The sequence below is a fragment of the Eublepharis macularius genome, chromosome 14 (genome assembly GCF_028583425.1).
Source record: "Eublepharis macularius isolate TG4126 chromosome 14, MPM_Emac_v1.0, whole genome shotgun sequence".
In the NCBI taxonomy this organism is placed as follows: Eukaryota; Metazoa; Chordata; class Lepidosauria; order Squamata; family Eublepharidae; genus Eublepharis; species Eublepharis macularius.
In genome coordinates, this window is record NC_072803.1 from 9,662,573 (window position 1) to 9,685,778 (window position 23,206).

Genomic DNA, 23,206 nt, shown 5'->3' on the forward strand with positions numbered 1-23,206 from the left:
TTATTCTAGTTGGAGTTAACGAGGGGTTTAGTTCCAAATCAAATTGTGGTTGCTAGAGATTTTTTGTTGACTAAATACTGGAAAGAAAACACACAGCTTTTGACAGATGAACATTTAGGAAAAGTTAGGGGCCGCCTTATTTTTCTAAAAACTAATGCATGATACAAAATTAAGAGGTTATCTGAAGAAAGGGTTCTTTGTGCATGATTAAGTGTCCTTTTCATTTTTATTGGAATTCCGAATATGATGCAATTCATGACATAGTGTCTCATTTAATTTAATGTCCTTCTTTGTGCCTTAAACTTTTTTTCTGTGTTTGTCCATTTGAAAATTCGCTTTGAGACAGATGGTCAGTTGATCTTGCTCTGTCAAGCCTTCTCTGACGTTCATCTCATTGATACGCTACATTTAAAACAAAGCAGCAACAAATGATTCCTTGTTGTTATTCCCCACTTTAAATGGGCTGACTTTTGCTGTCCTTGGGAGCTGAAATCACAAGTTCCTTTGCCAAATTCTATGGCTGTGTTGGGTCATGTGACCATGGCATGCCCACGGGTGCAAATCCAAATGGTTATTCAGCTTAGCTTTCAAGAATGCCATTTCTGTCTCCTTTCTTTAGTGCTAAAAGCATAATTGACCTTTTCAAAAATGAAGGTCTTGTATTCAATCAAAAGCCTATATATTATGCGTGTGAGTTTGTGTGTAGTGATACAGCTACTGGAGGCCATAGCCCAGTTCCCATTACTTTTTTCTGTGAAGTATCATGGGTAACTTGCCATTATCAACCTGAAGATTATCCTATGAGATTTTGCACTGCAACTTTCAAATACAATACATGTAGTTGCAGCAGAATAGAAGAGAATAAGACGCATCTTGCAAGATAATATATACATTTTTTTTGGCTATTCCTTTTACATATAAATCACATAGCAAACAGCTGGGACAGACTAGGGCTAAGAAAATGTTCCCTTTTTTGTATTCATTTATATTTTTGCCAGTGATTTGGTTCTCTGCTCTTTGCTGCCAGATTTATAGAGTTTTCAAATGGTGTGTGTGCATTCTACAGTTCCTATACACAAATTACCAAATTTATATATGCAACATACACAGGGCTTTTTTTCAGCAGGAACGTGGTGGAACGGAGTTCTGGCACTTCTTGAAAATGGTAACATGGCCGGTGGCCCTGCCCCCTGATCTCCAGACAGAGGAGAGTTTAGATTGCCCTGTGCCAGTGGCGCGGAGCGCAATCTAGACTCCCTTCTGTCTGGAGATTAGGGGGTGGGGCCACCGACCATGTGACTATTTTCGCCGAGGGCAATTTAAACTTTAAAAAACGGTCCCCTTGTTCCAGCTGACTCAAAGTGATGTCACTGTGCGGTCCCAAGTTACACCCCCTCTTTTCCCAGGAAAAAAAGCCCTGAACATACATTATTTCAACATATAATGTCGAAAGTGAATATATTGTCACAGAGATAACATTGAAAAATGTATACATTTTATAGGAAATATTTGCTGCGATGAGATGGCATGATTTCCAGTTCCAAGTAGCAGAAATGAGAAATTAGAAATCATCTTCAGTACAGACCATAACCTTAGTTATTGAGTTATTAGTAGGGAAACATTACAACGGTTTAGCGCCGTAATCCTCAGTACAATCTCTCTCTTCTTCTTCCATAGCCCTTGTGTCCGAAGGAGCTCTGGCATTTTGTACATCAGTGTTACGGTACTGAACTGGGGCTGACGAGCGATGATGAAGACTATGTGCCTCCCGATGATGATTTCAATACAATGGGGTAAGCTGAGTTGTCTAAAAGTTCGTCTGAAGACGCGAGAAAGGAGCCTCAATAAGCGAGAGTCAAAGGACTCCTTTGCCTTGGGCATTCTGACAGTAAATGCAGGTTCAGGCCAGCATGTTAGGTTAAACCAGTTTATCCAGCATTTTCCGTGTAACCCAGGGTCATATTTTTTTGGCTTTTGTATTTATTACACATATATCCCACCTGCCTTCCATCAAAGTCGCAGGTTCCCCGGAGATCTCCCAGCCATAAAATTGACCAGACTTATATTTGTATAGCTTTGGCAAGGTTGCTGCCTCGTATGACTTCAGAGCACACCTTGGGCCCTTATGATTTGCATTACAGTTATTATTACTTACATAGCGAAAGGCTACACCAGCAATGCATGTGGTAGATTGAGCCTTGGACAAACAGAACTCGGCCTGTCAGTTCCTTCGAGACTGTAGAAGAAGTCCTTGACCCCATATCAGCCTCCTCATGAGTATGTTGTGGAGTTTGTGCATGTGTGCGCATATGTGCTTATGTGCACCAAAAATGCATGGGATACCCCACCACATTCCTAGAGATGGGAAACCAAAACTATGAAATAGCAATTGCTGCCAAAGACAATTCCACTCAGATGTGGTCATGCATTATACAGTTGGCCTGTCAATCAGGAGCCAGGTTTTTATTGGATTGAGCCCTCTTCCAATAATATGTGGCAGTTCTGATTTCCTGCCTCCATACCTTTTGTAAAACTGCTATAACCATGTACAGGTGCCCCACTGATACATTTGAGGAGAGGTTCTTCCAAAGAGACCACATACACTATCAGCATCTCCCCCCTTGAGTGGCTCAATCTGAAATGTTCAGAGCGAGGAAGGATTTTGTGGTGTCACACTCAGCACAATCATCCTCGCGTTGGCCAAACGTATCTGAAGCTGAGATTCTACTGATTATGTATGAGTTGGCTAACTACTCTTTACATTTGCAAGAATGTCTTCTGAGTGTGTTGGAGAGGCTAGTTGGCCAAAAATTTCAGGTGTTTACCCAAACACTGAAGTTGCCATCCTAGGATCTGCTCAGTTGCGGGATGGGATATTCCTACTCGAAATGCTTTATTTGTTAGTGTTCTAGTTTTGTTAGGATGGAGTTGCTCAAATTCTTGTGGATTCTGTTTGCTCTTTTAGCTACTGTGAAGAGATCCAAGTGGAAGAAAATGAAGTGAATGACAGCTCCTCAAAAAGTAGCATGGAAGCCAAACCAGAGGCCAGTCCCCAGCTCCCCAAGAAATCTATCACCAACAGCAGCACATTAACACCCACAGGAAGTAGTGAAGCTCCAGTCCCAGTAGGTATTCCCCTCATCTGATCACTGTTAGCTCTAAGATGGCACATTCTGGTTGGGGTTGGGCTCCCCTTGAAGAAACGAGTCCATAGCTGGGTGTGTGTGTGCGTGTGCTCTTGGACCAAGGCCTGCTGCTGGATAAACAGCTGCCAGCTGTGGCCAGGAGTGCCTTTTACCAGTTTCCACTGTTTAGCCAGCTGCAATCTTTCCTAGGCAGAAAAGATCAGGCCACTCTGGTGCATGGCCTCGTTACAGCTAGATTAGATTATTGCCATGCGCTCTACTTGGGGCTGCCTTTGAAAAATTGTTCAGAAACTTTAGTTGGCCCAGAATGTTGCAGCCAGAATGTTGACTGGAGTGGGTCGTACAAACTATATCACTCCAGTCTTGGCCTGTCTATACTGGATCCCAATTTAAGGTGCTTGAGCTGATAATTAAAGCCCTGTATGGTTTGGGACCAACATACCTGAAGGACCGCTTACACCTTTATGAACCTACCAGACTATTACAGTCATCTTCAGAGGCCCTAGTTCAAGTGCCCTGGCCTTCTGAGATTAGGCAGGTGGCAACTCAGGAGAGGGCCTTTTTGGTCATGGCACCAAAACTCTGAAAGTCTTTGCTCAGGGAGATTCGTCTGTCTTCTTTTGATGCCATCTTCCACTAGTGAGTGAAGACTTCCTTGTTTTGTTTGGCATTCCCTCTGCGATCCCTCTTTCTTGCCCAGTGTTTTAATTATTTTTAAAATAATTTTTGTGTATTTTAGCTCTGGTTTTAATTATTTTAGTGGTGTTTTTGTTGGTTTTAATGGATTTTTAAGATATGATTTTATCATGTGTGCTTTGTGTGTGTTATGTGCCATCAAGTCACCTCCGACCTACGGCAATCTTATGAATGAAAGATCTCCAAAATGTCCTATCATGAACAGACTTGCTCCTATCCTACAAACTGGAGGATGTGGCTTCTTTTATTGAGTCAAGCCATCTTGTTTTAGGTCTTCCTCTTTTCCTGCTGCCTTCCACTTTTCCTAGCATTATTGACTTTTCCAGAGAATCTTGTCTTCTTCTCATGATGTGACCAAAGTACGATAGCCTTAGTTTTGTCATTTTAGCTTCTAGGGAGAATTGAGGCTTGATTTGATTTAATACCCACTTACTTGTCTTTTTGGTTGTCCATGGTATCCGCAAAACTCTCCTCCAGCAACACATTTCAAATGAATCCGTTTTCTTCCTGTCAGCTTTCTTCACTGTCCAACTTTCACATCCATACATAGTAATGGGGAATACCATGGTTTAGATTATCTTGATCATGGTTCCCAGAGAGACATCTTTATCTTTAAGGATCTTTTCTAGCTCCCTCACACCTGCTCTTCCGAGTCTCAATCTCCTTCTGTTTTCTTCATTGCAGTCTCCCTTTTGGCTGATGATTGAGCCAAGGAATAGAAAATCTTGAATAATTTCAATTTCCTCATTGTCAACTTTATGCCGAATGTGTGCTTTAACTTGTTACAATGAAATCCTAAGCAGAGTTATTTCAGTCTGAGCCCATTGATTTGATTTCAGTGGGCTTAGACTGGAGTAACTCTGCTTAGGATTTCACTATTGGTCACCTTGGCGGCCTTTATGAATGCAGAAAGACGGGGTATACGTTTTGTAAAATAAATAAAGATGACAACTTTTTGAACTTTGTGACTGAAATTGGACCAATATTTAACTTAGCATTTCATTTGACTTTGGCTCAAAATCCTTCAGGTTTCAAGTGCTAAATACAAAAAGCAGTAACTGCCAGGGAGAACTTCTCCCAAACTGGAAAGAAGTGGTAAAAATTCCCTTACGCATCTGAGGCAGGAAACAGTTCATGGCTTACTTGTCAACGAGTGTTTACTTTTAAAAATTGGTTTTCTCTGTGTATGGGTTTAAAGAGGTGGGGTTTGAGATATGTGTGTTTATAAACATCTTTATATAATAGAATAATAATAATAATAATAATAATAAACTAACAACAACAACAATAATAATAGATCTTTACATTATAGTTGCATTCAGACATTACAAACAATGCTCAGTTGGATAGCGGCCAGATCAAGCCACGAAGGGCTCAAGCAGGGAAGCAGCTCCCCTTTTTGAATGGCATGGAAAGCAAAGATATTCTGGCTTGGTCACATTATTTATAGCCCCCCTTTTTTGCCAGCTGCAAGGCAGATACAATATCTATGTTCTGACCTTCACTCCTAATGAATTGAATCTGTCTGCCAAAGTTTTATCCCGCCTTTCCTTCAAGAGGCTCAGAGCAGCACGCAGGTTTTGCTCTTCGGTTTAGTATTCACAACAACCTTTGAGGTAGATTAAACTGAGAGGTAGTGGCTGACCCCAGGTTTGCTTCATGGCTGATGGGGATTTGAACCTGGGTCTCTCGAGTTCCAGTCCAGCACTTAAGTACTGTGTTGCACTGGCTCTTTCATATTTGCATATCTTTAATATGCAAAGATACAAAAGTTTCTGTGTTACATAATATAAATACCTTGTGTATTGTCTGGTTTTATGTATTTTCCAGGTCAACAATGTCTTCAGTAGGAGTTGCATAACTTCTCAGATAGTTTAAAATTCATGTCAAAGTCTATAATGTTACAGAGCACAAGTCTTCCTCAGTCACATGTAGACAGAAGATAATCCTCGATTTTATAGAGCATGCACAGATCTTCCCCATTTCATAAGCACCTGTGAGAAATCATGACACCCAAGGTCTTTGGGGATTACCCCTGCAGTTGACAAGAGTGGCATCGCCCTTGAAGTCATAGTAACATGATGACCTTTATGACCTTCTTCTAGTATGAAGGGATTGTTCCTGAGGAACAGGAAGTTGTGGAAATCTCTGTAGAGAAGGAGCTGACGATCGCAAACATCATTGGAGACAAGATAGAGATCATTGCCCCCGTGAATTCCCCTTCCCTAGATTTCAATGACAATGAGGACATTCCGACTGAACTCAGCGACTCCTCGGAGACACATGACGAAGGTGCGTCCAGGAGCGCCATGGTGGGGTTGAGTGCTCTTCTAGTGTTTGAGTTGCCTTGTTTGTATACCATGATAGTCAATGAGTAAAGAACCAGACTTCCAAGTTCCAATGGATATGGGTCTCTACCTCTTGACATTCAGTGTTAATTTGTTTTTGGTACCTCCTTCATTCTTAGTTCTTCATTTGAGACTTAGTGACTGCCATGCATTGCTAATTTCCAGCTAAATTACTTTAGAAATCTAGATCATCATTAGATTAACAGGTGTAGTCTCTGGGCACCGTCTACCAGGAGCATTTAGCACAAGGTGGTATTGTTAAAGCTATTAATTTGACTGTGTCAGGTCATCCCAAAGATTCATTTTTAATGTAACCTTTTGAAGTCACAGATCCAGTGAACTCTTGCATTTGGAAAAGTGGCATCAGGAATGGTTAATAATAATAACATTCTATTTATATGCCACCCTTCAGGACACCTTAACACCCACTCAGGGTGGTTTACGAAGTATGTTGTTATTATCCCCGCAGCAATCACTCTGTGAGGTGGGTGGGGCTGAGAGAGCTCTGGAAGAGCTGTGACTGACCCCAGGTCACCCAACTGGCTTCAAGTGGACAAGTGGGGAATCGAACCTGGGCCGTTTCCAGGCGGCTTACCTGCCTCCGGAACGTCGCGCCATCTTGCGGGGAAAGCGTGAAATATCGCGTTTTCTCATGCGAGTTTTGCACGACATTGCGCAAAACTCGCGTGAGAAAACGCGATATTTCGTGTTTTCCCTGCAAGATGGCGTGACGTTCCGGAGGCAGGTAAGCCGTCTGGAAACGGCCCTGGTTCTCCAGATTAGAGTCCTGCCGTTCTTAGCCACTACACCAAACTAATCAAATAATTGTTCCAAGGATGAATCTATGAGCTGGATCATTTTTGTGTTGGGTCTTGCACATGTATTTGTCTCTGGAAGAGTTTGTGGAATAACTGACATCATGTGACTTTTCCACGGATAGCCTTTGGTAGGAGATCACCTGAGCCCAAATCATTATGTCATCTTTTTAAAAAATGGTAGTGTTGTCTCTACTTCCTCCTGCAGGGGAAGTTCAGGCCTTTTATGAGGATCTGAATGGTCGGCAGTACATGAACGAGGTGTTCAACTTCAGTGTGGACAAGCTGTACGACCTGCTCTTCACAGACTCTCAGTTCCTGAGGGATTTCATGGAGCAGCGGAGATTCTCTGGTGCGTTTGGTACTTGCCTGTTTCTGTGTGTACCAATTGGCATTACCTTAGCCAGAATTTTGTGTTTTTTTTGTTTTGTTTTGTCTAAGATACTTATATTCTGCCTCTTGACCCATACAGAATTGGATCCAGAGGTTTCATTAAGGGCATGTTCAGACTACGCATATGAACTTACTCAGATGATATTTGTCAAGCTAGTATATGGCATGCTACCCAGAATCTCTGGGAATGGTAGCCCTGTAGAAGAGGCTGGGGGAATCTCCCGCAGTGAGTTCTCTGCACCCTCCCAACGTTCCATTTCCTCCCCTGAATTAATTTAGTATTTTTAAACCTCAGGCCAAGCCACAGTAAGGTGCTTTGTTTAACTCTTTTTTTCCTGTCCCCCGTTGCCCAAGGCTGCATTAGATAATCAGAGTACAGAATACTTTTCATGCTGGTGGAAAAGAACAAATAAAGAAGGCATCTAATTATACACTCACCATGTCTTATTTGTTTTATTTTCTGGACAACTTGTGTTGCTCTTACCTCTGAGGAGCTCTGTTGAGTGTCTGTGGCCACCTGGACTCCCTTTACTTCCGAGGTAGAACTGAATCACATGCTGTCAGCCCGTGCTTGAAGTCTGCAATTTCTTTTATTTATTTACTTAAAACATTTATATGCTGCCTTTCCACCCAAATAGGGTGTGGCTTTTCTAGAGAAGAGCAGCAGCCCTGAGACATACCCTCCTGCAACCCCTCCAATCAAATTCCTATAGATGTTTCACTCAAGCCGAACTCCCCAAATTCTCCTTGAATTTCAGTTTAGGCAAAATGTTGTGGCAATTAGAGATGTGCAAAAAGAGAAGTGTTCCCTTTTATTCCTTTCAGTGTCCCCCAGGATTCCCACCAAGGGATCAGCAGGGCAAAGTTTCCCAAATTAATTCTGAATTTCACTTTTGGATCAAATTATATTATCCCAGGGTGTGTGTGAAAGGGAGCGGGAGACGGAGGGAGACCTGATGTTCAGGAATGTCAGGTGGCTGCCCATAAACTCCCCTTAACTTGTTTTTAAGGTTCCTGAGGACAACATCTTAAATTAGCAAGCAAGATTCAATTCTGGTACCAGTCAGAGAGATGCTGTGGTCTAGTGGCTAGATACTTGGCTTTCAAAAACTCAAGTTCCAATCCCCCTCATTTTGTTGCCTTGGACAAAATACCTTTTTCCAAGCTTCCTGTTTTTCAAATGGGAACTGTTGATGGGAACATGGATATGATCCGGCGGGGGGGGGGGGGAAGAATATGTGCTTAACAATAGACCCCTTCATGCCCATTTTGTTTGAGCTGACAGCTAGGCTAAATGTGGGGGCACTGAATGCCTGGGGCATTGATGCTGGCGACGGGAGTATATTTTTTCCTTTGTGGGTATGCCGTTCTCACTCAGTGACATTCTCTCTCTCTCTCTCATCACAGATATTGTCTTTCATCCCTGGAAAAAGGATGATAATGGCAATCAGAGTAGAGCTATTCTCTACACCATCACCCTCACCAACCCTCTGGCCCCCAAAACTGCCACTGTCACTGAGACTCAGGTAAGACTGCGGAAGGCAAAAGTCCCTGCCCTTGACTTCAGAAGGTGGCGCGCAACTCAGTGCTTTTTGCCGAAGATGCTTTACCATGTGAATCCTGTTGCGGTGTCTTTCTCGACTGTCTAAGTTCTATGTATTGTCGAAGGCTTTCACGGCCGGAGAACGATGGTTGTTGTGGGTTTTCCGGGCTGTATTGCTGTGGTCTTGGCATTGTAGTTCCTGACGTTTCGCCAGCAGCTGTGGCTGGCATCTTCAGAGGTGTAGCACCAAAAGACAGAGATCTCTCAGTGTCAACCTATCTAAGTTCTGCCCTCTCGTACTTCTCTCTGCTCCCTCCAGACAATGTACAAAGCGAGCCAAGAGAGCGAGTGCTACGTGATAGACGCAGAGGTGCTAACTCACGATGTCCCCTACCACGATTATTTCTACACAATTAATCGTTACACGTTGACGCGTGTCGCCAGAAACAAATGCCGACTCAGGTGAGGAGGCTACCCTGTGTGACCCTGGCAAGGAATCTAGGTGTTAATTTTAAGGGTACCTGGATAGCTGTGCAGCAGGAAAACCCCTTTCATTTGGGGTGTGTGGAAGGGGGGAATGTAGCAGTCACCTCGAATGGATCCAGTTTCTCCCTGACCTTTGTATTTTTGCTTTTTGTACCCTGCAGTATCTTAGAAATACCCCAGCAATGACAGATAGTCAATCCAAATACAGATATTTGAGGGCTTAGAGAAGGTCCAGTGCTGTGGCTCGAGGAAGTGACTTGAGTGCCTCCTCTTTTCAGGGTTTCTACGGAGCTACGATACAGGAAACAGCCCTGGGGGCTAGTGAAATCCTTCATTGAGAAGAACTTCTGGAGTGGCCTGGATGATTATTTCCGCCATTTAGGTAAGAGCTGCATTCCTTGGGCTGGTGTCTCTTTGGGAGTGGCAGAACGAAGCATTCAGTGGGCTGTGAGTTCAAGAATCAGGCTAGAGGAGTTTAAAATATTTCTATTCTGCTTTTCTCCTGATCAGTGGCTTTAGTGTTAGTAGTTTACTACTATTTGTAGTTTACTACTACTATTACCAAAGCACCTTCTTTCCCGCATGGGTGGGCATGTTATTCAGGTTCATTGTGAGGAGAATTGTTTTCCACCTATTGTGATGTATTTATATAGGAAATGCCCTTAGTTCCCTTTTGACCAAGATGAAATCGGTCTCCTCTTTCTAAATTAAATGTGACTTTCTCTGGCAGAGAGTGAACTGACCAAAACAGAGAGCACATACCTAGCTGAGCTTCACCGACAATCTCCCAAAGAGAAGGCAAGCAAACAATCCACAGTGCGTCGAAGGAAACGACCCCACACTCACTTGAGGGGGCCACACCTGGAGGAAGTTCTGAGCCCTGTAACCACTCCCACAGATGAGGAGGCAGTAGGTCGAATCAAGCGTGTGGCAGGTAGGGAGCGCGTGCAGAGTGCAGGAGTGGCCGCACAGGTGGGCTGTGGGGAGGTCTGGGTCTCTCTGATGCTCTTTTGTTGAGGGCATCTCTGGGGAGGCGGAATGGGTTTTTTGTAGGGTTACAGATGCAAAGCCATAGCCTGGCTGCTCTAAAGGATCTGTTTCCCCCCCTTAAGAACTGCCTTTCTTTCTCCCAGTCTTCCACATTTAGGGACTAGCTACCGTCCTTGTATTTGTGGCACAGTCTGGTCCCAGGTGCTCCTATGACATGAATATGGTACTTGTTGCCCCATGGTTTCATACCAAACCCTCTTTAACAAGTACCAGAAAGCTACCCCAGGGCTGCAGGTCTAAACAAGCAGCTTAGGGCAATACTGCTTCAGAACAAAAATGGAACTCGGTTTGGGCGTGCGTCAAGGAAAGAAATTTACATCTCACCAGTAACACACATTCTACTTTCCAGGTTCCACACAAACACGGCACATCCCCGAGGAAAGTCCCAGCGGCTTCCACTTACAGAGTGTCTCCAAGTTGCTGCTCATTATCAGTTGTGTGTAAGTGATTCCTTTGCCCCTTCTGCCCTGGAGGGTTGTCTCTTTCTTGTTGCTTTCCTTTTTTCCTCCCTCCCTCCCTCCCTCTCTCTCTCTCTCTCTTCGATCCTCAGTCTAGTTTCCCTCCCCAAAGTAGGAAGGGTTTTGCAAGAGATTGTTCATGATCGCTCTCCCGCTCACAGTAAGAGTTCTCCCTTTGTATGTTTGGAATCCATCTCAAGCTTTTGTAGCGTCCAACTCTCTTTCCTTCATCCTGAAGCGAGCCCATCTCTTCTGGCTTAGCTGTGCGCATTCTTCAGAATCCTGTGGGGTAGTTTGGCTACAGTAGATGTTAGACAGGGAACAGCTGTTAATCCAGACTGAGCAAAGGACAGAATACGATGGTTGGCTGAGAGAGCAGAGAGATGATGTTCATAGACGGCTATAGAAGGACTGTGAGAGATATTCCCTGTCAAGAGTGAAAGAGAGAGAGAGAAACAGCATGTTTGGCGGGGGTGAAAGCAGGGTAACAGTTGAGAGATTTCAGACTTTTGGCAAGGTTTGTTGTTTTGAAGTGTGAGCCCTTTTCCCCACTGAATTAAAAACACAATCCACAATTTGCTAAACAGTTGGGCTCATTTTTTTTAGCGCTGTTTGTGATTTGCTCCATCAGGACTGGTTTTTTTTTTTTTTGCATAAGGGTGGAAAACTTCCCTATAGCCTCCTCTGATCTGGGGGGAAAGAAGAGGGTTTATTTAACCAGCTTGATAAAAGAAAACTGTTGTGAATTCTTCCATCCTTCATAGGAGTTTTAAAGAGACCAGCTTCCCTTTTTAATTTCAAAATTCTGTGTTGGGCTTCGTTTCTTTAAGGCACAATTTGGTGTTTTACTAACCCCATGTAATTTGGGCTTAATTCAATTGTGGAGCGACTTGACAGTTGGTAAGGGAGTCTTTCTTAATCTGCTTGCTTAAACGCTTATCAATGGGCTGACGAGTAAAGGGGTTTGCCTTCCAAATTAATCTCCCCTCCCCTCCACCAAGTCCATGGGAGTGTTGATTTGGTCTGCATATTATGCAGGAAGGCTGTTTGACTGAGAGCCTCGCTACAAGTGACATTTTACATGTGAAGGATAAAGGATCATTTTCGCAAGTCTTTCTGGGAACTGAAGTTCCTCTCTCCCACCCCTTTTCCTTCTGTTCCTTCCTCTCGCTGCCTGAAGAGACAGAGAGAGCCTACAGCAACAGGAACTTTTGCAAATCGTTCCTCCAGTCACAGGCCTGCTCTCAACGATCTTTGGGGGCGGGCAGCTGCAACTTTCTCAGCTTTCTCCAGAGCATCCCCCCCCCCCAGCAAGACGATTTGCAAAAGTTGATGTTGCCATAGGCTCGCTCTGTCTCTTCAGGCTGCGAGGGGAAGGAACAGAAGGAAAAGGGGTGGGGGAGAGGAACTTCAGTTCCCAGAAAGACTTGCGAAAATGATCCTTTATCCTTCATGTGTAAAATGTCACTTGTAGCAAGGCTCTCAGTCCTTCCTCCTTCAGGTTGCCAATTCAAGCAGTGCCCTCTGGTGGCATAAAGGGCCTCAGAGAACCCAAAGCAATCATGAATGGAGGCGGTGATTCTGGGGGCCTAGGCAAAAACCAAAGATGGGGGGAGGGGCTTTGCTCCTACCCAACCCACTGATTTTAGCCTACCTTACAGAGTTGTTGTGAGGATAAAGAGGTGGAGAGTGTTACAAGCCATTCTGAGTCCTCATTGGGAAAAAGTTGGGGTGGAATACGTATTTTAAACATTAAGACGTGTAGGCCAAAGTGACCCCGCCACAGCACTGATCCTCCTGACCTCTGCTTTGTTTCTTTGGTGGTGGGTGGATCAGTACTGCTGCCCACCAAGCTCAGTGCAGCCCACCCACTAGTCATATGCCGTGGCCAGCACAGGGCCCGGCGACCCCGTTTTGTTGTCTCAGGCAGGTTGTCCCGAAGAAGGGAGCTTACGGACCCCCTGCCTACAAGTTTGGGAGTTGTGTTCAGGTTAGTGGCCACAAGAGAAGCGAGCCTGTTACAGCCCTTATTACCTGGAAGAGCAACATAGATTTGCAGAGTGGAGGAGGCAAAGAAGACCAAGGATTCCACGCATTATATTTCTACAACGCAACCATTTGTTTTAGATGTATACTGTGGCGAGAAGTGCCAGTACGCGTCCCGTGAGAAAAAGGATGCTGGGCTAGAGATCCCCTGTTGGCACCAGCCATTTTTTCATCCGCCCCATCCCTCCTTTACTTTTTGAACCTATAAGCACTTCTAAGTGGAAAATACCATGGACACAGCCTAGTCCAAACTTCTAAAGACCGCTGATTTCCATGTGCCTGGATCCCACCTCATTGTGCTCCGTCCCACTCAAACATTGCTGAACATGGTCTGGATCTGAGCCCAGTTCTTTACCTGTGTAGTGTAGTGGTTAGTGTGTGGGTATTGGATCTTGGAGACATCAGCACATGGCAAGGTGGTTGTTTGGGGACTGGGCAGGAGGCTGTGGGAATGTGGATTGTGGATCACAGCGGGGGGTATGGCAGGCGACTCTCGCCCCAAGGGCCTAGAAGTTGTGCTCAGTGAAGATGCTTCTCCTATAGCGAGAAGGCCCTCTCCTTGTTTCCAGCTGTTTGCAGAAATGCTCCACAAAGGTTCAGGGATCCTAAGGACTAGAAATGGACTCTTTTTTAAAACTGAGTTTCTCAGGATTCTATATTTAACTCCATTTTGTGATTCTCTCTCTCTCGCTTGCACATGCGCACACGTGCACACACACTCCACTACCGGGTTTGGTCACTTCTGGTTCAGGATGTTCTCTTCACGTGCTTCCCCCTGCAAAGCTCTATGTTGTGTGTCCTTTAGAAGACCTTCCCCGGCAATTTCTCCTCTCTCAGCTCTGGTGTGCTCCTAACCTTCACCTCCTCCATCTTTTCTCTTCCCTGCTCACATTAGGATTTGTTTCAGGTACTGTCTCCTTTTATTACCTTCCTCCTCTCTGATCCCATCCCATCTCTCTCTCTCTCTCTCTCTCTCTCTCTCCATCTCTCTTTCTCTGCATCCGAGTTGGTGGGTCTGTTTTTTAACACCATCTGTTTGAATGCTGCTCAGATTCTTTTGGGCCATGTCCTTGTTTGTTTCTTTCTAAAATGAGCCCGTCCCATCCGCCTCATTCTTTCTCTGATCCTCAAATGGAACCTTTTCAGCCCTGTTTACTGTTGAGCGGGAATGAAGGCAGGCCTGACTCCTTCTTCCAACTCTGCATGTTTTGTCATGCAGACACAGACCTTTACATCCTGTCTTAGGGCTGTGAAATGGCTCTGGAAGAAGAGAAGGGAACACAGCATTCTTGTCAAAGGGGGAAGGGAGCAGGGCACGTAGTACCCTGTCAAACTCTCAGGTGAAACCCAGGACCACCACCCTCATGGTTAAATCGGGCACAAATATACTTGGATTGTGACTTACTGCATGCTAAAGATAGAAAAGAGCAAAGAATTCAATTTGTGGTAGGGTAAGAACTTTTGTGAGTCACAACTCATTTCTTCAGATCTGTATCCGAAGAAGTGAGTTGTGACTCATGAAAGCTCAGACCCTACCACAAATTTTGTTAGTCTTATAGGTGCTACTGGACTCTTGCTCTTTTTTATTGCTACAGACAGACGAACACAGCTACCCATCTTGATCTGCTTCCTAAAAGGTGGGCTTATTTTACCCTCTTGCTCTTCCCAAGACTTAAAAATGTCTTTTAGTCAATCTGTACAAGCCGAACAACTATTTTTTTTTGCAGTAAATGACTAGTTAGAACCTTTTCTGCTGATGTTCATTCACCTTCTTTGTGTCAAAACCAGGGCATGTTGGATTGTGAATGCACAAACTTTGGGTAATCGCTGAGCCTTCACATTTGCGCATGGCTCAGCATGCTCAGGGACCAGGAAACTTGAGTTCACTTTAGCACATAAAAAGGATTGTGAGAATAAAGACCACAGGCTTGGCTTCCTGTCTTTAAGTAATATTCTTTTTTTTTCCTTTTGCCTTCCCAGTCTGGTGCTTTTGGTAATCCTTAATATGATGCTGTTCTACAAACTCTGGATGTTGGAATACACTACCCAAACTCTCACGGCATGGCAGGGCCTGCGATTACAGGAAAGGTAACAACATCCAGAGAGCCAGAATGTGTTCCTTCTCACTACCTGATAACTAGATCCTGCGCGGTTATATATGGGCTGTGTGCACACGCACATATGTGCACGAGAGAGAGAGCACAATTACAAAACAGTCTTTGGCTAGTTGCCTTTTCCCACCTCACTCCTGTCTAAACTGTTTGCCTTGCCACCATTAAAGGTATCCAGGTGTTAGAAGAGGATGGGGCACCTGTCCCTTTTCAGACTGTACATTTTTCCTGCCAACCTTGCACTGCTATGCCTGGCATTGCTTTGCCAGTGGAAATCTCATCTAGCAACAAAAAAACCCACTTCCTTTTTAAAAAATATAGCTGCCCAAATTGCCACAGTGGGCCAGATTATGGCTCCCCTGACTCATTTCTGGTCAGGAAAATGGCATGGGGAGGGAGGCTTTAACGCCCCCTCCCCCAGTGTACTGTGGTTGCAATCAAATGCACTTGAAAATCTGGTGAAGAATAAACCATTGGGCATGCCAAACATGGAATTCCCTGTGAACTTGTCTAGTTTGGCCCTGTGAAAAGCTGGGAACTGACTGTCTTCCTAGGGGCCACTTCATATGTTGCATTTTTTCTACACAGAGGTAACTTCTCCAGCAGGAACATGTAACACATGTAAGGAACATCTGACTGAGTGGCTGACCTTAGCTTCCAGCCATGCCACACTGTACATTACATCACACGTGTGTTTTCCAGGTTACACATGTCCTCCATGTAGGCCTTCTTGGCATCTTATAGTTTGCTACCATTCTTTGTGGTATGGAATTAGGGCTGTTGTGAATTGTTTTCCCAAATCTTTGGCAGCGTTTCCAGATTTCAGCTTTGCTTCTCTGTCCTGCTAGGTTACCCCAGTCACAGACAGAGTGGGCCCAGTTATTAGAGTCTCAGCAGAAGTATCACGACACGGAACTCCAGAAGTGGCGGGAAATCATCAAATCATCTGTGATGCTCCTAGATCAGGTGAGAAATGCAGCCAGCACCTACATAGGTTCCTAGCACATAAGCAGCTGAAGTCACAGGGGGTGGATGTGGCAGCATGGTCTGCAGTGCCATGGAACACTTCATCGTGCAGGGAAGAGAGCTTCAGCCAGTTGCACAGGAAATCCAAAATATCTTCAGAATCAAAGAGGCTGGTGAAGGACGGTTTTGTGCTTCAGTTAGTTGGCTGCTGATTATCAAGCAGGTATTTCCAGAATGTTCAAGAGGGCTATAATATTGGTGGTAATGGGCTTTTAATGAAAACTGATGGCTTCAGGCTTCTCAGTTATGACTTGGGAGTTTAAAATTGCAGAATTAGTCTTGCCAGCGTACCATGTTCTTTTTTGTGTCCCTTCATGGGACCTTGTTTTCTGATTGCATCTCCCCTATTGCTGGTTGTGCACACTTTTTTCTGTGTGCTACAGTTCAGAGAGGAAGCTGCTAGTCACATCCTGAAGTCAAATGCTTATCGCCTGCTGCCCCAGTTTGCTACATGGCTTGGTGTGTGTGTGTGTGTGAGTGTGGGTGGGTTGGGTGGGTGGGGAAGCCCTTGATGGACTGGGACCTGCATACCTGTGGGACTGCCTCTTCCATTATGTCCCCTGCAGGGTGTTGCACTCTGTAGAGAAGCAACTCCTGGTGGTCCCCGGCCCAAAGGACATCCGTCTGCCCTGGCCCCGGCCTGGTGGAACACTCCCGCTGGAGATCTGGGCCCTGCAGGACCTGTTACAGTTCCGCAGGGCCTGAAAAACGGAGATGTTCCACCAGGCCCTTTGGCTGAGTGCCAGCGGGTGTCCTCCTCCTTCCATCTAAGACCACCACTTTTTCTGCGGCTGCCCTCAGCCATCTGCTATGCCCGTATACGGACTCCCAATATTTGTTTAAATAGCCTGCTCCTGGACTATTTTAATGACTTTAAAAAATTATTATTGATTTTATGTTTTTGTGACTTTTAATGTATTTTTTGAATGTTGTTAGCCGCCCTGAGCCCATCTGTGGGGAGGGCAGGGTATAAATCAAATCAAATCAAATCAAATCAATAAAATGTTCACAGAGCTCCCTCAACTGTGGACTAAACATGCTGGGGGAGCTTTCCCCAAGCCGAAGACATGCAGGACTCCGGCTGTGTCCATATTTGTTTCTTTATTTCCTCATCAGTCATTGCTCCCCCCCTCCCTTGCCTTACAGATGAAGGACTCGCTAATAAACCTTCAGAACGGCATTGGGTCTCGTGACTACCGGTCTGAGCCAGACGAGAAGCGGAAACGGTTCCACTAGCAGGCGGGGAATGCAAGCGGCCAGAGGATTGTGTGCAATATGTATACATAGAATATATATATATATATATACAGAATATAAATATATATATATATATATTATATACAGATTTTAAAAAGAGAAAAACGCCGTACGTACCGAGGAGAAAGAGCGGTGCCGTTCAACCTCCAGCACTGGCTGAAATGGAGCGTCCCTTGGGTTGGGGCAGGGTGTTGCGGGGTGGCACCCTTCTGGCACTGAGGTGACACACAGCCCGTGCCATCCTGGGCCCCACGCGCCTCTCTTGGTGTTTTCCTGGCTGTCTGTCTGTTTATCCATCTGTCTTTTAAAATTTTCATTCCTAAAGGGAAGAGTCAGAGGGAGCAAAACCTCACATGGAGCTGAACGTTAAGGAGCGTGTGTGCTTTGGCATTTAGAGCTGTGCGCTGAGGATGGTGGGGGTGGTCTCGGACTATGGGCTTTGTCTCCTCTGCGGGCTCCGCGCTGGCAGGTGCTGCAGGGAGCATCTGTGTGTTCACTGAGCCAGAGTTCGTTTCACAGCATCCTTTGACAGGGTTGTACTTTTCTCCCCCAGCTGGCTTGGTGCGTCCTTCTCCCAGCCTCTCTGTGACTTCAACTGCGGGCCCCAACAAGGTGCAGCAGCATTCCATGTATCATGGAATGAATTTGAGGGAGGGTGTGGTTACAGGGGGAGAACCCCGTGTTCAGTTCAGTCCTTGTTACTAACTCTCTTCATGTGGGAGGAGTTAGAGATGAATGTATTGTCTGTTTGTCATAGGCTGTCCTCTCTGGATGTTGGGAGATTCTCTGATTGTCATGTATTTGCATCTTCACCCCTGTATGTCCTATGGAACTGCTGATTCACTGAAAGGGCTATATGTACACATATACATCTATCCTTGCTGGAGGTGGAGGGGAATTCCAAGCTGAGAATCCTATTAACCGGGCATCCCTTATTACTTATAATACATTTCCAAATCTTCCTCTGCTAAAAACCAAGTAAATCATAGCTTGGGAACCAAGCCTCAGACATTACCGAGGGGCTTAAAATACCCATTCCTCCAACGGAAGCTCCCACATCCTAATTTGTGATGATTTTGTGCATGGATTTCTGGTTTTATCTGCATCTTGCACAGCTCCCATCCAAGCAGAATGTGTAATGAAGAACCGTCGCATATTAAATGAGGGACCTTTCTACTGCCTAAGCAGATAAATGTATCTGCACTGAGAACTCAGCTGCCTTCCAGGAGCCCTACTCTCGGAAAGGTTACAGTGAGGAGGAAGGGCATGGGGTGCTATTGGGGGGGGGGGGTTCCATTGGGCAGAGTGGTAGTTCTCTTTATGGAGGGCTCTTTGTAACTCTTAGCAGCCCACTAAAAACCTTTCTTGCCTTTTGGTGACTTTGACAAGCCAGCCCTGGTGATCTGGGACAGCGTCAGGAAATAACGGGGTCAGAGAGCTTGACTGGCTGAAGAGCTATGGAAACCATGAAGAATGTGTACTTTTAAAATGTTGCGAACCAGGGTTAGTTTTTTTTTTTTAATCGACACGGTTTTTTTGAGCGACACAATTGGAGCAACCTCAAATTGACAAAAAGTCAAATCCCCCCATTTGTTGTTGTTTTTAATGGTAAAGATATTAGTCACAGTTAATGAAGATTATAATCCTGTATAAAGAGCAGGCAAGTTGCCTTTTAGAGTGCAACTCATGCGCACAAGAGATGTGATCTGGGGTGGCCGGGGGCTCTCCTCTGCCTGCCCTTTAGCACAAGGAAACAGTCAGGTAGAGCCATGCAAAAAGGGGGCCTTTCATGTTTCGGTGTACAGGGCTGGTGTCTGCCACCCACTCCTTGCCCAGACCAAAGGACTGAATTGTAATCGGAAGCAAACTGCGTCATGCAGGGCCACCGGAGAGGTGATGCAGGTTTCACAGATGGAGAAGCTGAGTAAGAGTTCTCTTGGAAAATGCCCAGTCTCAGATGCTTAGCACCTTTCCAGATTGGGGCTCTGCATCTTCCCTCGGTATAGAATAGTTCTCTCTGCTCATGGGCTGAAAGGGGCACCAGGGTTTAACCACAGGGACAGTGTGGCCGTCTTCTTCACTGGTTTGGCACAGGAGCTGCGGTCCGTGTGGGCAGTGTTGTGAATGGACACCTGGTCCACGGATACCTTTGAGCACTTTGCATTTGTCTGAAGAGATACCTCCATCCCGCTAACCAAAAAGCAAGGAAGATTTATCTTAGAGCCTGAAAGGGGATGGGAAATCTTTTCCCCTTCAGAGCCAGCTAGCTGGCAAGATAGGGCAGTTCCCGGATAGTCATTGCAGGGGCTCAGTGACCCATTTTTCCCCCACACTGTGAATACCTAGACAGGTGATGCTGTTTGCGGTGAGCGTGTCGAGGCACGGGCTGCTGTCAGAGTAGCGGGAAACCCCAGGCACGGTGTTCAGGAGCCCTGGGGTGGGTGGATAGGAATTATTTATATAATTTATTGTATTTATATAGAAATACATTTATGTAATGCTGCTGATTCATTGGCAGTCTGTAGGAAAACTCAGCCTGCCATTTGTAGGCGCTCAACAGAAGACGTCATAGCCTTGTGAGGGAAAGAGGGTCTCCCTGATCCGGCATTTCGGATGTGCTCATGGAGCATTCGTACAAAGGCTCCTCTTTCGAAGCTCGCACTGAGGCAGGGGCGGCAAGTTGGAGGCAGAGATGAGGGGGGGAGACTCTTTTCCAGGACAAAAAGGGCAGGGTTAGCAAGATAGCTGAAAAACCTGGACTCTTTTCTGCGTGACGGCCTCAGCAAGAATCTCTTGTGGTGGTTTGCTGGACAGACTGCACAAGAAAGATACTCTGCTCCCCCCCTACCCCCCGCATTTTGATGGATGCAAGAAGAAAACCTTGTTCAAGGTGTGTTCTTTGGTCATCTGAATACGAACTCAGAAGCCCGGTTCGTTTTTATAGAGGGATCTAAGTCGTGCACCCCAAAGAATATGCAGGTGGCCCTCTCTATTGGCAAGCAGGGGTGTGCCCTTACCGAGGAAGGAATTGCTTCTGTGTGCCCCAGACAAACCATTTATTTGGGTGCAAATCAGAGAAGTGCCCTCCATAATTTCTATGAAGCTTAGCCATACCTTATTTTAAACTCTGTGTTGCGTTAATAGTTTGCAGTGCAGAAACGGGAAAATGGAGTGTTAAGTGTATTTATACTTTTCTCTGAAGTGCACCCAATCCAGCTATGGATGTCGTCATTGGGAAAGATCCGGTTGTCTGAAACATGTTGACAATCACTCTGGCTGTCTTTAGCGGGTGCTTGCGGACAGAAAGGTGTTGACATGCTTGTAGGTCTCCTTTGCACTCGCTTCTGCCTTGCAAATAATTCTTAAAGGCCATGGCTGAATTTTAGCTGCATTTGTATACCCCAGACTCTAAGAATTTGATCTAAGAATTTCACCTCTGCCACTTGACTTTCAGCACAACTGCACAGGAAGCTAGCAAACATGCCGGCAGAGGCATTGGACTCCCAGATCAGATAAATCATCATGCCTGGTTTCCATTGTGGGCTTCTCAGTTAGAGAAATTTTCAGCTTAAAAAAAAAAATCTGTTCCAGTTTTGGCAGGTCTAGAATGGAACACCCAATCTACAGAGCGATACAGGCAATTCCTGACTGATCCACAAGAGGGCGTGTGTTCCCAAATTTTGCTCCCCCGCCCTCTTAATTTCTCCCCTCTTTCTCAGGCACCCGCCCCCTGCTTTTCTGAAGCACAGGTGAATCTATTTTTGTGCCATAACACCTCCCCATCCCCCTCCCACGTGCTAATCCGCCAAATTGGAGTGTTAACTTGCAGCATGGCTTGCTGAGATGCAACTACACCCCTTCCTTGTGGAGAGACGGTGCTGATGAGCTGCTCGTGCTAGAACATGCTCCCCCGCTGGAAACAGGCGAAACCTGACGGCTTCTCACTTTTCTATGCATTCTGCCGTTCCTCCGTCCCCTCTCTGCCTAGCTGTGGTACAATCGCCCCCCACTCCACCCCGGATCCCAGGCTGCAGGGGCTTGATGTGGTGCTACCCCATATTTCTCTTTTCCACTTTCCTCCCTGGGGTGTGTTCCGAAATGAATGTGTGGTACTGTGGTGAGGAAAAGAGGAAAATTCGACTTCTCCCTTCCTTCCTTCCGAAGGAATTCCGTTTGCACATGGCTCAGAGCGTCTTCTCTCTGGCCATTTTTTAATTACCTCACTTATTTTGGACAGTTTCGTTGCTAAGGTTTGAAGGACTGGCTTCTCAACCTGAGCTTTGCATTCGATTTTGAGGTGGTGCCGGGGTGGCATAGCATAGCTCCAGACTGCGAGCCCCTTGGGTGATTCCTCTGGTTTCCAAACTCCCCTTTGCAGTGTGAGAGTCCTTGAGCGTTTGACTTCTGTGGCAGCTCCCGAATCCGGCAGCAGCAGGGAAGAAGGGGCCGCATCGAGGTCATCCCTGTGCATTGGCCAGGATGACTAGAAGAACCCCTCTCTCCTGCTCCTCCCCTCCTTCAGCGTGAACATCTGGCCTAGACCCCGACATTGCTTGCTCACATAATGAAGTTCCCCCTGCTACATTTCAACACTTTAAATGAAGGAGGGTTTGAGGGGGGAGACATGAAGGGCACAGAGGAGAGAGACTACATAGTACCCTCCATTGCCTCCCCTCCAGAATATTTCTTGCCGCTGGAAGTGTTTGTGGTGGCAAGACATAACGGTGGAGCTTGGCCACATGCGGAAGGAATCTTGGTTGCGTCTGTAGGAGTTGTCTGGCTGTCTGCGTGTCTGAATCTGTAACTATAATAAGCTTTGCGCTGTGCGCAAGGTCCAATACAAACTGATTTAAAAACACACAAACTTGACTGCTAGAACCTAGGAGTTACAAAGGCTACAAAGCCAAAATCTTAATGTAAAGTAGCTAGGGGAAAAAATGGAATACAAAGTATGAATAAAAATATAATGAACAAAATAACTGCATCACGTCATTTCTTTTGCTTTTTATTTTCCCATCTTAATGACAAGTCTGCTGTGACCATTTCATAAACAGAGAACCTTTCTGCAGTTCAACCAGAAGACACCATCTGTCTTTGAGAGGGAGTCTTTAGACAAGCTCCTCTCTGCCCCCGCCATGCGTCTCCACCTGAGAAGGTTGTGCTGCCCATTAGACACCCCCCCCGACCTATTAGATTAGACAACAGACACAACAAAGGGACTTTTTTCTTCTCTAAATCTAATGAGGAGAGCAGCTCAACTGCCAAACATGGCAAGAAGCTGCTTTAGGAGACTGCATTATTTAACCACTAAATCCATGGGGCAAGGAGGAATATTATCAGATGACTTTAATTCATGCGAAGAAAGTGGAGAGCGGACAAGGTAAAGTAACTTGAGTGAAGTTCAAAATTGCTTTCCAGGCCCAAGAAAGAAGCTTTAGAGATGAGAAAAACTTGCAGTCATAGCACAGATAGAGCATACTTAAACCTCATGGACAAGACATCTGAAGCTGTATTCCGCCTCAATGTCACAGGTAAGAATGTTGCCCCTGTGAGAGTTGTGAGACACATATTAAGAAAATGAGCTCTAAATCCAAAGTCTTTTAGGTTCAAGTGTTAGCTCACCCTGGGGTTTGGCCTGTCCTCCACTACAAAGGGGATCAGAATTACCCGGAGTGCTTTAAAGGAGTGCTTTAAAGCTTTCTCATTAGGCAAGAAAAATGCTTTGTGAACACCCAGTATTTTCCTGACCTGGAATGGGTGCATCAGGGAAGATTGACAGCATGAAGTGCACTTTATAAGCAACACGCACCAGTTGTTGCACAGGAAAGTTT

At 45.5% G+C, this 23,206-nt stretch overlaps 1 protein-coding gene across 1 annotated transcript in view; it reads left to right on the forward strand.

The window, feature by feature from the left end:
- The window catches only part of GRAMD1B (GRAM domain containing 1B), a 138,454-nt gene extending 116,113 nt beyond the window's left edge, over positions 1-22,341 (forward strand). Inside the window, exons 9-20 of the mRNA XM_054997817.1 lie at positions 1,678-1,793; positions 2,966-3,125; positions 5,948-6,134; positions 7,214-7,357; positions 8,806-8,924; positions 9,261-9,403; positions 9,706-9,809; positions 10,158-10,361; positions 10,827-10,917; positions 14,962-15,069; positions 15,941-16,058; positions 17,265-22,341. Coding sequence (XP_054853792.1) covers positions 1,678-1,793; positions 2,966-3,125; positions 5,948-6,134; positions 7,214-7,357; positions 8,806-8,924; positions 9,261-9,403; positions 9,706-9,809; positions 10,158-10,361; positions 10,827-10,917; positions 14,962-15,069; positions 15,941-16,058; positions 17,265-17,354 — 1,584 coding nt within the window. The 3' untranslated portion in view covers positions 17,355-22,341. The remainder of the gene's footprint in view (positions 1-1,677; positions 1,794-2,965; positions 3,126-5,947; positions 6,135-7,213; positions 7,358-8,805; positions 8,925-9,260; positions 9,404-9,705; positions 9,810-10,157; positions 10,362-10,826; positions 10,918-14,961; positions 15,070-15,940; positions 16,059-17,264) is intronic.
- Positions 22,342-23,206: the final 865 nt, after the last annotated feature.